The sequence below is a fragment of the Ambystoma mexicanum genome, chromosome 2p, assembly GCF_040938575.1.
Source record: "Ambystoma mexicanum isolate Mex_15411 chromosome 2p, UKY_AmexF1_1, whole genome shotgun sequence".
Taxonomy (NCBI): domain Eukaryota; kingdom Metazoa; phylum Chordata; class Amphibia; order Caudata; family Ambystomatidae; genus Ambystoma; species Ambystoma mexicanum.
This window is the reverse complement of record NC_090923.1, coordinates 1049813056-1049826063: the sequence shown is the minus strand read 5'-3', so window position 1 is coordinate 1049826063 and position 13008 is coordinate 1049813056. Positions and strand designations below refer to the sequence as shown.

General features: G+C 47.0%; 1 protein-coding gene across 4 annotated transcripts in view; it reads left to right on the top strand.

Moving 5' to 3' along the window:
* The window catches only part of LOC138567092 (uncharacterized), a 611926-nt gene that overhangs the window by 149717 nt on the left and 449201 nt on the right, over positions 1 to 13008 (top strand). For all 4 annotated transcript variants that reach the window (XM_069644960.1, XM_069644963.1, XM_069644962.1 and 1 more), the window contains one exon: positions 8473 to 8580. In XM_069644960.1, the coding sequence (XP_069501061.1) occupies positions 8473 to 8580 (108 nt within the window). The remainder of the gene's footprint in view (positions 1 to 8472; positions 8581 to 13008) is intronic.

The window sequence follows — 13008 nt, the reverse complement described above, 5'->3', positions numbered from 1 at the left end:
CAGTCGTTTTTCAAAGAAACAGGCTGGGGGTAGATCTGACTTCGTCTGGGGCCTCCCTCTGGAACATCCTCCCTGCCACTCTAAAACTTGAGGGGAACCATCTCCGGTTCTGGAAGCACCGCAAGACCTTCCTCTCTGCTTCTGCCTTTGCTCCCCCTCTCCCCTGCTGATCTGTTCTTACTTGGCGCGGTGCACCTGGCCACCCTCTGTCGTCCGGGCCCAGGTACCTGCTCACCCTGCCACCCCCCCACACTGCCTCCGGGCCATCCCTTGCACTGGGGTCTGTATCTGTATCCATACACCCTCCCCCCTTTTTCTTCCTGCACTTATCAGACCTACCTTGTCTGCTGCCTTAAACCCAGCACTTGCCACTTGCTGGCTGCACTACCACTGTTTGTTGCCTTTATTATTTATCTGTTTCTCCTTCGCTCTGCGCTTTCCACTTCTCCCCCCCCTTCCATGCACGTTTCCCCCTCCCCCTTTTCCATGCATTTCCGCATTCTCAATGGCACTGGGCCTAGTAAGATCGTTGTTTTGTTCTACCGTTCCACTCCCCTCCCTTGCCTTATTGCGCTCTGAAACACTTGTGTACGAGCGCAATATAAATAAAATATCAATATCAATGGGGCCAGAAACACAGGGCACCTCCCAGGATTGGTCCTGGGTTTCTGGAGCCTTAGGTGAATCGAGGCATGATGGAAACAAGCAGTAATATCAATATTCCTGATGTAGGGACCGACATTACACTCTTATCCTGGAGCACAAGAGGCCATCAGGACATAGTTGCCAGCCCAGCGCTGGGAGTGACTTTGACAACCTATCAACTAATCTTTTTACAAGAGACATGGTTAACTGCATGTCTGGATTCTTGTCAAGTGGCTCATATGGTGTCAATATATAAGAAGGAGCCTCGCAGTGACCCGTGTAATTACAGGCTTCTTGGACACTGACAGCAAGGTGTTTGCCACCTTCTCCAGCATTGGATCTTTCATGGATTCACATGCTTAGAATATTCCCCGTCGTCAGACTGGGAACCCTCGGTACACATATATAGTCGTTTCCTATAGGAAAAAACTTCCGACACTTGTGTGTCCTATCCACATCTACGTCCTCCCCGGGGACGTCCACGCATGCCCCATAGGACGTAATGGTATATAAGCCCCGCCCCCGCGGGTCCCGTCAGATTTCAACCGTCTCCAAAGATAGTGGGATCTCCTCGCGTAGTCTCTACTGCTAGATTTTTCGAATTGTCGAACTCCTGTGAGTTTGTTAATTTTATCGGAATGTCGGGAAAACCTCTATTTCGCCCGTGTGCCACGTGCAGATTGAAGAAGGTTTACGAGGGGGACGGCCATTTAGACTGTATTTATTGCCTCCACCCTCACCACTCGGCAGACCAGTGTGAAATATGTAAAGGTTTTTCCCAGAAAACCCTGAAGGATCGAAACCGACCGCTGGTATCCTGGTTAAATGACGGTGCGGGAGCGTACCCTCAGTCAGAGGTGGGCTCTGTGCGCAGCGTGGCCTCTGCGAAAACATCAGGAGCCCCTCGACGCTCAACTTCGTCGGAACCCCCGGCTAAGAAGTCACGACCTGCGGAAAAGGACGTTCCACGAAGTCACTCTTCTAAGGACTCTTCTAAAGACTCTGCAAGAAAGACATCTTCGTCCACTTCGTCGAAGAAAGGAAAGGAGAGGCCTAAATCCTCCTCGGGCGATCAACACAGATCAGCCACGAGTAGAGATTCGGATAAACGCAGGGAGAGCGCTGTGAAGGCGGGACCGCCTAAACCACCTGCAGGCCCAACGTCGACGACGAACCAGTCGGTGTCCTCACTGCCGCTGACGCAGTCGATTTCACCCGTCATCAACCCAGCGACGACCTCGGCGACGATGTCCTCGTGACGGAAGTTCTGGCCTGGAGACCGGAGGTATTTGATATGGGGTTGCCTGACACATTGCTACAGGAACAGGCAGCGTCAATTGCCTCGAAAGAAGACGACTGCTTCAGAATTGTGAGCCCGGAGGACCTCGGTCTACGAGCCAGGTTTCCATCAGGAGCAACCTGCTCTCAGGTGTTTACCCAACCTCCAAGCTCTCAGGCGACCCTGTCCATGGAGGTACTGTCCTCCTTACACTCGCTGCTGAAATCGCTGGACGAAAGGCTTCCACCTGTACCGTCGACACCCCCCGTCAACGAGCCCGGCCCTTCATACCGCCCGACCAGATCGATCGGGGTTCCAACTACTCCAGCAGTCCAGGAGGAAGGTGAGCTTTCGGTCTCCCTATCTGACCACGGGTCAGCGTCAGATATATCCCTCTCACCATCTAGGGATCCATCCTGGGTGTCGGATGTGGAAATGGAAACACCAAAGAGTCCCACTCACCCGTCACCACCGGACGATATAGGTGCCTTTCATTCTATGATGGAAAAAGCGTGCAAGGAGTTTGGCCTGGTACAACAGGAGGAGAAAAGGGACTGTTTTCTTTTTGACCATATGGGCAAGAGTAGACGCTCAATATTCTCAATACCCGTTTTAGACCATGTCTGGAAAGAAGGTGTCCAAACCATGCGTCACCCATTTTCTGAGCCGGCTGTCAAAGGCCGCATTGAAAAGAAATTTAAAGTACCAGACTCTACACCGAAGTGTCTTTCGGCTCAACCTACACCGGACTCGGTGGTGTCGTCGGCGGCGACGAGAAAAGCAAAGGCCCAACATAAATGCTCTACCCCTCCAGTTAATGAGGCGAGGCGCCAAGACGTGTTTGGTAAGAAGGTTCTTTCTGTGGGGGCCTCAACGGTGAAAGCAGCTAACTCCCTGGCGATTGTGGCCAGATATGACAGGGAGATGTGGCACAGACTGGCACCTATCCTGGACCACCTCCCGGAAGAACATAGAAGAACGGCGATGTCCCTGGTTCGAGAAGGCGAAGAGGCATCGAATCATGCTATGAACATAGCGGTGGACCTGGCAGATTCGGGTTTTAAACAAATAAATAAAGGAGTTGTTCTAAGACGCCAGGCTTGGCTTAAGTGCACCAACTTCAGACCCGAAGTACAGTATAAAGTTTTGGACATGCCCTTCGAAGGTGATCTTCTTTTCGGAGAAAAGGTGGACGAGGCCTTGAAGGGCATGAAGGAGGACTCAGATACAGCACGCTCGTTGGGTTCTCTCCAGAGTGGTAAGCCCTTTCGTTCTTTTCGTCCCTTTAGAGGAGCATCTGGAAACTCAAGATTCTCAGCAACCAGGGATAGATCTTTTGGTAGATCAGCGTATCCTTCCCAAGGATATAGACGCGCCTCTCGGACCTCAAGCCGGCGCAGAAATTTCCAGTCTTCCAAGAGACGACCAGCTTATTCGTCGTCGACGAGCAAACAGAAAGACCAACAATGACGGGAAGCGTGCCGTTCTGGGAGGAAGAGTGTCAAGCTGCATCGAGGAATGGGAGACCATCACAACAGATCAGTGGGTTTTGGACACTGTGAGGTACGGACATTCCCTACTATTCAAATGCAAACCTCCAAAATGTCCACCAATACACCTATCCCAGCCACATCTAAACATCTTGCGGCAGGAAGTAACACTCATGTTACAGAAAGGCGCCATCGAATTAGTCCCTGCATCGCAGAAAGGCCTAGGGGTATACTCAGTGTTTTGTGGTAAAGAAGCCAAACGGAAAATGGCGCCCTATTCTCGACCTGCGAGACCTCAACAAGACCCTACAGAGTCAAAAATTCAAAATGCTCACACTGCAGGAGGTGATCCGATCCGTCCAAAGGGACGATTTTTTGGCGTCACTAGATCTACAGGACGCGTACTTCCACATTCCGGTGTGTCAAAAACACAGGAGGTTTCTGAGGTTCATGGTAGGTCAGACACACTACCAATTTGCAGTGCTCCCATTTGGTCTAAAGTCCTCCCCAAGAACGTTTACAAAATGTTTGGCACCTGTGGCAGCCTGACTGCGAAAGGGAGGGCATCATGTATACCCGTACCTCGACGACTGGCTTGTGAGGGGATCCTCCCCAGCGTCGACCAACGACAGCGTACAAGCCACCTTACAACTTCTGCAACTACTGGGGTTCGCAGTGAACTTCGAAAAGTCTTCTCTAAAGCCCTCAAGGAGCTTGAAGTTCTTGGGAGCTCAATTCGAAACCCACTCGGGAATAGTGAAACCGTCCCTAGACAGAATATTGAAGATCGAACAACTGACGAGTCAACTTCGCCTACAGAGCACATTTTCCGTGAAAAAATATGTGGCAATCCTGGGTTCCATGGCTTCGTGCATCCACCTAGTGGCAAACTGCCGATTGTTCATGAGGCCTCTACAGGAGTTCCTGTCGGACAGATGGAAGCTGGCCACGGGCCGGTGGTCAGACAGGATAACCGTCGACGACGAGGGTGTCATCAGATCCCTCCAATGGTGGAAAATCTTTCACAACCTGGACAGAGGGGTTCCTCTACAAGAGCCGGAATTTCAGAACACCATCATCACGGACGCCTCCCTGACGGGCTGGGGAGCACACATTGAACGATCATCAAACCCAGGGCAGATGGTCTTCGACCGAATCGCACCTACACATCAACGTGCTGGAACTGAGGGCAGTGAGATGGGCCTTGAAATCATTCCTTCCACATATCAAAGGATCAAAAGTAAGAGTGCTGACAGACAACACGACAGCCATGTTCTACTTGATAAAGCAAGGCGGCACCAGATCCAGGACCCTTTCGGCGGAAGCTCAAAAGATCTGGCACTGGGCGTTGAAACACATCCTTAGTGGCTTACCATCTCCCGGGTGTGAAGAATGTGCAAGCGGATTCCCTGAGCAGGACAATGGCTCAAATACACGAGTGGGAGCTGGACACCGGTCAGCTTCAAATAATCTTCGAAAGGTGGGGGACCCCCTCAATCGACCTCTTCGCAACGAAAGAAAACAGGAAATGCGAACAGTTCGCGAGCAGATGGCCTCAAAAAGGATCCCTGGGAGAAGCGTTCTCGTTTCCTTGGACGGACAAATTCCTGTACGCTTTCCCTCCGTTCCCTCTTATACGGAGGACAATCCAGGGGATTCGCAGGTACAAATGCCGGGTCATTCTAGTGGCACCGTATTGGCCGAGACAACCATGGTTTTCCGACCTCCTACATCTGTCGTTGGAACAGCCTATAACTCTCCAGAAAGTGCCGAACCTACTGTCCAGGGACAAGGGAACGGTGTGGCACCACAATCCGGACAGCCTCAACTTAACAGCATGGCTCCTGACTTTTCAGAGTTTGGCAGCTTGAAAGTCTCGTCGGATTGCCGGAGAATTCTGCAAGCGGCTAGGGCCCCTTCGACTAACAAATCATACATATGCAAATGGCGAAGGTTCTGTACGTGGTGTCAAACACAGCACGAAATTCAGCCTTTAGAAGTAACCCCTGAACAAATTCTTCCGTATCTTCTTCACCTAGCTGAGAGTGGGCTGTCATCATCGTCCATCAAAGTGCACTTGGCGGCCATTTCAAGGTTTACGAGGAGGAGACAGTCTTCACCATTATTCAGTGACAGACTGGTGAAACATTTCATGAGGGGTCTCTTTAGAACTTCCCCCCCCTACGAAACGGTTCCCACCGTCGTGGAGTTTAAATGTGGTGTTGGCTGCCTTAATGAAGCCTCCATTTGAGCCAATGTCCTCTTCATCCATGCAGTTCCTATCTTGGAAACTGGCTTTCTTAATTGCCATTACATCGGCTAGAAGAATGTCGGAATTACAGGCATTGGTCATAGATCCTCCATATATGAGATTCTTTAAGGACAAAGTAATTTTATCAACTAACCCTACTTTCATCCCGAAAGTACCGACGGTCTATCACAAGCACTCGACCATTGCTCTCCCTACTTTCTTTGCGACACCGTCGTCGACGGAGGAAAAGGCTCTTCATACGCTCGATGTGAAAAGAGCGTTAAAATTTTATCTGCAAAGAACGCAAGAACTCAGAACTACCAGACAGCTGTTCATTGCATATGGTCCGTCGACGAGAGGAAGGGCAATTTCCAAGCAAGGACTGGCCCGATGGGTCTCGTCGGCAATTGCTTTTAGTCACTCCAAGGCCGGGAGACCCATACAAGGGCACCCTAGAGCCCATTCCACGAGATCGACAGCCTCCTCCGCGGCGCTATGGGCAGGAATTCCTCTGACAGACATCTGCCAGGCGGCGGCGTGGTCAGTTCTACACACGTTCACACGCCATTACTGCCTGGAAAGGCCGCATGCGGATGAAGTACAGATGGGGAGGGCAGTGCTGCGCCATCTTTTTCAATGAGGTAAGCCAAATGGTGAAACTGTTGTCTTTTACCTTGCCGACGTTTGGTTTTTTTCCTTGATGTATCGCCTTTATATAAATGTTACTGCTTACGTGCATATATATATATATATATATATATATATATATATATATATATATATATATTTGGACTGGGAATGGTTTATTTTTGTAATGTATGTTGCATTGCATTCTCACCTCCTCCTAGGATACTGCTATACAATCTATTCTAAGCATGTGAATCCATGAAAGATCCAATGCTGGAGAAGGGAGTAGTTTCTTACCTGTAACTCCATTTCTCCAGCGTTGGTATCTTTCATGGATTCACATGCGCCCACCAGCCTCCCCGAAATGCAATGTGCAGGATATGTGCATAAACACGTTTCCCCCTTTCTTCTTTGGAGGGGTCGAAATCTGACGGGACCCGCGGGGGCGGGGCTTATATACCATTACGTCCTATGGGGCATGCGTGGACGTCCCCAGGGAGGACGTAGATGTGGATAGGACACACAAGTGTCGGAAGTTTTTTCCTATAGGAAACGACTATATATGTGTACCGAGGGTTCCCAGTCTGACGACGGGGAATATTCTAAGCATGTGAATCCATGAAAGATACCAACGCTGGAGAAATGGAGTTACAGGTAAGAAACTACTCCCTTCCTGTTGGAACAGTTGCAGACATGGGCTAAGGAGACGGGCATACTTCATAAGTGGCAGACCGGTTTTTGTAAGAACATGAGCATTCCACTTAATGGAGCACTTTCAAAATCCATGCAATCTCTATCCTGGACCAAAAAGTATGAGACACTCTTTATAGCAACCATTGAGCTATCTGCAGACTTTGATACGGTTAACAGAAAACTCCTCTGTGCAAAACTGAGCAATTGGGGGAATTTCTAGGGGTCCTCTTCAGATTTTTTTTTTAAATTTATTTATTTTTTTTTTTTTGCATGAGCATTCCGTGATTCAGGTTAGATTAAATGTGGGTGGTGCATTATTGAGACGAATACCCACATCTACCATCAATAGAAAGTTCAATCTGGAGACGATTCTTAAATCTGCAGAAGTCAGTACCTCTAGCTGCCATGCAATTTGAATTGAGTACTAATTCCTTGAGGTCTCGAGCTATATGGAAGCTTTTGCTGATTTATATGAAAATTGCATGTCTTCTAATCGACTCACTTTATCAGGATTCAGAATGTGCAATGCCGAGTAGAATGGTTCCCTTCTTAAATGAAGTAAATGACTTCTGTGAGCAGACATTGAATCAGTTGGATCTCTCAAAGGATGACCTTTACCAGCAGGATTGGATAGACCTTTACAGAACGCATGCACTCCTATGACTTGCAGAAACATCTTGAGTTTAGAACACAGAGGGGTGTTGCGGGGGAGCAGGGGGTGCTTGCTCTTTATTTGTCAATCTATCATAAACGCTTTGCGAGTTGGACCATCTTACTATTTATACTAAATCTTCTGTACACCGAAGAGATTCTGGTGCAATACAGCCAATGTGTGTATTGATATGTCTATGCCATTTTGTGGCAATGATGAATTAGTGGAAGACCTTCAGCATCTGATCATGGTCTGTCCAGCATTAACGAAACGACTAGGAAATTCTTGTACAGATGTCGGGGAGCTGGGAACATTGACTTTTGGTCTGATTGTCAGGGCAAACCACATCCATAGTAATGGCAGTTGTGGGGGGTTGTTAAATGCCTTGACATAAACAAGGCGATGAAGGTCGTTCCTCCAGAAGTAAGTGAGGTCATTTAGTGGGCACTCTTAAACTGCTTGATTGTAAAGCAAGGAACAGTTGGTCTTTATATTATGACATCTCTTTAGTGTAATGATGGAGCATTGTGTTTTAATACGTGAATGGCTTATTTTTTTTCTTCTGCTCCATATTACTCTTACATTTCTCATATAATTAATTTAATGTTTTGTATTTATTAGTAAAAATGTTTTACTTGTTTCTTTTTCTTTTGTGATCTGATTGATTTATTGATATATTGTCTTTCTTTGTTAAAGGCTTTATTGCCAAAAACAAATGTCATTGGCGAAATGTGAGCATTCTAGGATGTAGTGGGTATTAAGTCATTCAGACAAGACTTTTTAAGAATGGCAGTTCACTCTTCTCTGATGCCTCCTGCTGTTTTTTCGTATCTAGAGTGATGTGGACAAGCAGAAGATGAGAGAGCTCATAATCTCTCTAAGGGAGCAGATGTACAAGCAGAATGAGGCTGAAGTTAGCAAGCGCTGGACCTTTGAAGAAGCGGTAGGTAAAGGATGCTCCTGCAGAAATTGGAATAACTGGAACCATCTTTAAAGGTCCATTATTTGATATGCTTGCAAAATTAATTGTTCACAAATTGTAAGCTCCATCAATGCTTCTAAAAGAAATCCGTCATTGCTGCTCGTTTATGCACATGTGTACTGTGCTGAAACCTTAAGTGAGGCAACAAAGCTGTTGGTCAGGTGCTAGCGGTCTATGTATTTAGGATACAAGAAAGTGGGTGTGGGAGGCTTTTTACAGCACTATTTTTTTATGGTGTTCCTTATGGCCTAAGGGGGTCTGATGGCATTTGAGGAATTTCTATCCGCCATACTCCATAAGGGCACAATTTCCCTTCTACGTCCACATCAACAAAGCTTTTCCATTATTGGAAGTGCCATCTACTGTGATCTGTCTGTTACCCAAATGTTACTTTGGGTCTTAATTCCCCTTCTGAGCTGCAGATCATCCTCTCGTGACTGAGCTTGTATGCCATGCTGCTGAAGAATATTGGCTAATTGACTCTTTAAAGGTTAAGAATGGGTGAAGGACCTTTGTGTGGGACTCATTGGGAATGAGATGTTAGGAAGGCTTTCCACAAGTCTTCTGGTGAGGGCTTAGGAAGACCAACGTGTTAGTGTATGTATAATAGCGGGTTTAAGTGCTCAATGCTGCAATCTGTCTGTGACCTGCAGGCTCGAATCCTGGCAAGGCCAACTCAGCCTTTAATCCTTTCAAGGTTGTTAAATGAGTACCAACTCCATTTGGGTGACATTGTATGTATATATGTTCTATGTAAAGCACTTAGGCGTACACGCTATATAAATAACACATCATAGGGTTTAGTCTTTACTCACAGCATGTGCGAGGGATAGTAATTCAAGCACAGCTTTCTTACATTTCCTTTTATAGCTTTCCCATCTCTTCCAGTATGACTCCAGCGTATCTACAAACTTTATGTAATCCGGTACTGAATTTTGGAGTGATCTTTTTCGACTTCACTCCTTCACTTGACTTTTTAGTTGTGTGGCACTGGTCAGTCGTTAAATCTCCCAGCGCAGTGTGGCCCTTTCCCCATTGAATTCTATGGTATCTACCTCCTTTAAGGCAAGCAGTGCAGGGGAAACCGTATTTTCACATTCTATTTTTGAGTCTTGTTACTTTTCCCATACTAGATGTAGTCCAAACAGGCTTGTGGCAGTGGCAACTTCTTTTTTACCTTTTTGATTGCACTCCTATGCACCGTTACTGGTTTCCTTTTCTTTACCTCATGGCATCATATTGCACACGGCTGGTCATAACCTGGTTAGCCATGTGGTTGGAATTCCTGCCTTCGAGTCCACTGTCATTTTGGTTGAGTGTAGGATTTGGTCATATTATGGGCATTTTCCTTGAAGGCTCTGGGAAGTTGCCTCTTTGTGTGAATGGAACTAGTTTTAATTTTACAGGGTGCTACAGACTACACCAAAACACATTCTAAAACTTATTGAGTGAGAGATTTGAACCTAGGTATGTTTTTACATCTCTGCACCCTCCATATTGTACAGCATTTGTGTGCCTTCTGGTAAATTCAAACCTAGTGGTGCTTTTACATCCCTGCACCCTTCATTTTGTAAAGCATTTGCATGCTTTCTGGGAAATTCGAAACTAGTGGTGGTTTTACATCTGTACACCCTCCATTGTGTACAGCATTTTCATGCTTTCTGAGAAATTTGAACCTAGGTGTGTTCCAACTGGCTGCTAGGCCGCATGGTGAGTTCGCCCTTGCATTGCGTAGCTTCTCAAACTACTGTCCCCCTTTTCCTTCACTGCTATGGCACTCCATCTCCCCTATCTATTCGAACTGTTACTCTATTACCTCTCACTCATCTCTCACAAAGTCTGGAAGAAAAAAGCTTTAAAAAGATTTCTTGGCCTCTAATCCTGGCCTACCTATTGCTGATACCTAAATCAGTGCCACTTACAGGCTATCACTGATATCCTCTTCTGTCCCCTCGCCAGACTTATGGACCTCCCATCTGGTCTCTACTACCCCCCCCCTTTTTCTTCACCCATTAATGGTGGCACTAGATGGAAAGTACTCTTCCCACATTTCTCATCTTCTACGTGCATCATTAATATCTATCACAATGGCACTGTCATGGCCCAGGGTCCTCAACCAAACCTCCTCCGACAGCTGTACCACATCCCTGTATCCCTCCTTAGAAAACTTTCAAAGATGCTGGTGACCGGCTTCACTTAGCCACTCTGAATGCTGGTTCTGCTGTCTAACATTCTTCTGATATCTACCTCCTTCTTGAAGACTTTGATCTCGAGATCCTCGCTCTCACTGAGACATGGTTCAATGCCAGCTCAGTCACTGCTTTTGACTCCCTTCTCCCTGACTGCTACAAGATCCTCTCCAAGCCTCGGCCCAACAGACCTGGTGGTAGAGTAGCCCTGATCTTCCCTGAGTGGGCCCCTACTTCTCTCATACCCACCGAGCCCTACTCCTCTTTTGAAAATCTTGTCTGCAAGCTTGGCGTCTCTCCGACTCTCACCTTTGCCACTATATACAGGCCCCCTCAGGGACGTCACGAGGGGGGTTCAGGGGGGGAAAACTGCCTCGGACCTCGCACTTGCGGGGGGCCTCGCGGCCCCCTCTCCTAATAAGAAGGCAGCACAGTCTCCCGTGTCCTTTATTCACACGTGGGACTGTGCTGTCTCCTCTCTGCCCCTGAAATGATTTTGCTGTTTGTTGCGAAGCCGTTTGGCTCTGCAACAAACAGCAAAATAATGGGAGACAGCAGGGCTCAGAAGTGAGCTCTGCTGCCTCCTGTTATTCAGCTGAAAACGTGGACATGCTGAATGACGAGAGAGGACTCCTCTCCTGTCAGTCAGTGTGTTCACGTTGCTCAGTGTAAACACGCTGACTGATGGGAGAGGAGTTCTCTCCTGTCAGGCAGCATGTCCATGTGCCGGAGTGCATGGAGGTAAGGTAAGTATTTTTTATTTTAAATTAAATGTATATATGTGTATTTAAATTATGTCAATGCTGTGTTTGGTTTTATGTATGCATGTATGTATGGAGTTGTGTAACTAGTGGGTGAATGCATGGGTGAAAGTGTTTTATGCGAGTGTGTGTTCAGCCCCACCCCTAAATTTAGCCGCCCTGGGGGCCATTTCATTAAGTGGTGGGTTCATGGCATCAGAGGTGCACCTAGGCTAAAATGTCATTGGGGGGTGGGGGGGTACTAACACTTAAAATGTTGGGAGAGGCGCTAACATCAGAGGCTGTGAGGGAGGGGCGAACTTCCTTGTGTGGGGACACCTAACATCTTTCCACATTTGAATGAGACTATTCTGGTGAAGCTTCAATGTTACAAGCAGCTACCTCTTGCCTTCATGTCTGAAACGTCACACTTAAGGACGGAGCTGTGAGAATGAGATGTCTCATGTCACCACTTCCCTTCTTCTCATGGCCATGCTAATACCTATGGCAATTCTCCCCAGTTCCTGCCCTACCCACCCAAAACACCTCCTCACTGGGACTCTTTGAGCTAGCTTGAAACACGCCTTGCCATCAAATTTTGCCCTCAATGTGCCTGCAAGTGGTTCATCTTCAGGAGTTTGGTGTAATAAAAATGTCTTAATCATGTCTGCCTTTGGGCACTCGATTTAAAAACACCCTGCGTGTCTTTCGCCGAAGTTCTGTTATAAACAAGCATTGGCAAAGCCAACAGTATTGGCTTGTGTATAAGTATTAGGCATTTGCCAGACACTGCTATTAGCTGCTCAGGTACTCAAACCATTTTGCACCGGCACCATCAATGGCCAGCTAATACCAATACAGAAGTGACTTTCCCATGCCTACACAAATGCCCAAACTGTTAGCATTGCCAGTGCTCTTTTTGGTTTACCCTTGATGCACAGGACTATGCATCAAGGTTAAAGCAAACGTACTACTTGGCTAAATTGGCCCACATTGAATGTAGGCCAATCTAGCCAGTAATAACACTTATGGTACACAGTCAGCCTGGACATACTTTCTGTGGAATGGCATTTTTACTAGCTGGGAGTCTGTACATGGTGGTAATTGCATATATTGATGCAGCCTGCGGACATAATTAGAACAACTAGCATGAATATATTTTTATACTAGCATAGCTTGCGTGGAAAGGCGGCATGAAATGTATTGGAAAATGTTCCTATGCACGGTTTGTGATTTGCAACTATTGGGATTTTCCATGTGCTTCCATACAAAACCAATTGCAAACTGTAAGGATTACTACCCAGGTTTGCAAAGAAAGTGCTGTAAAATGCATGATTTTAACCCAATGTTTCAAACATTTTCTTGGTAGTCAGAACACCCCTCAAACAACCCTTGTTTGTTTTGGGCTCCTTCACTGTGCTCTGTTGGTCCTGCCTAATTGGCACAAACATGTAAGCCTC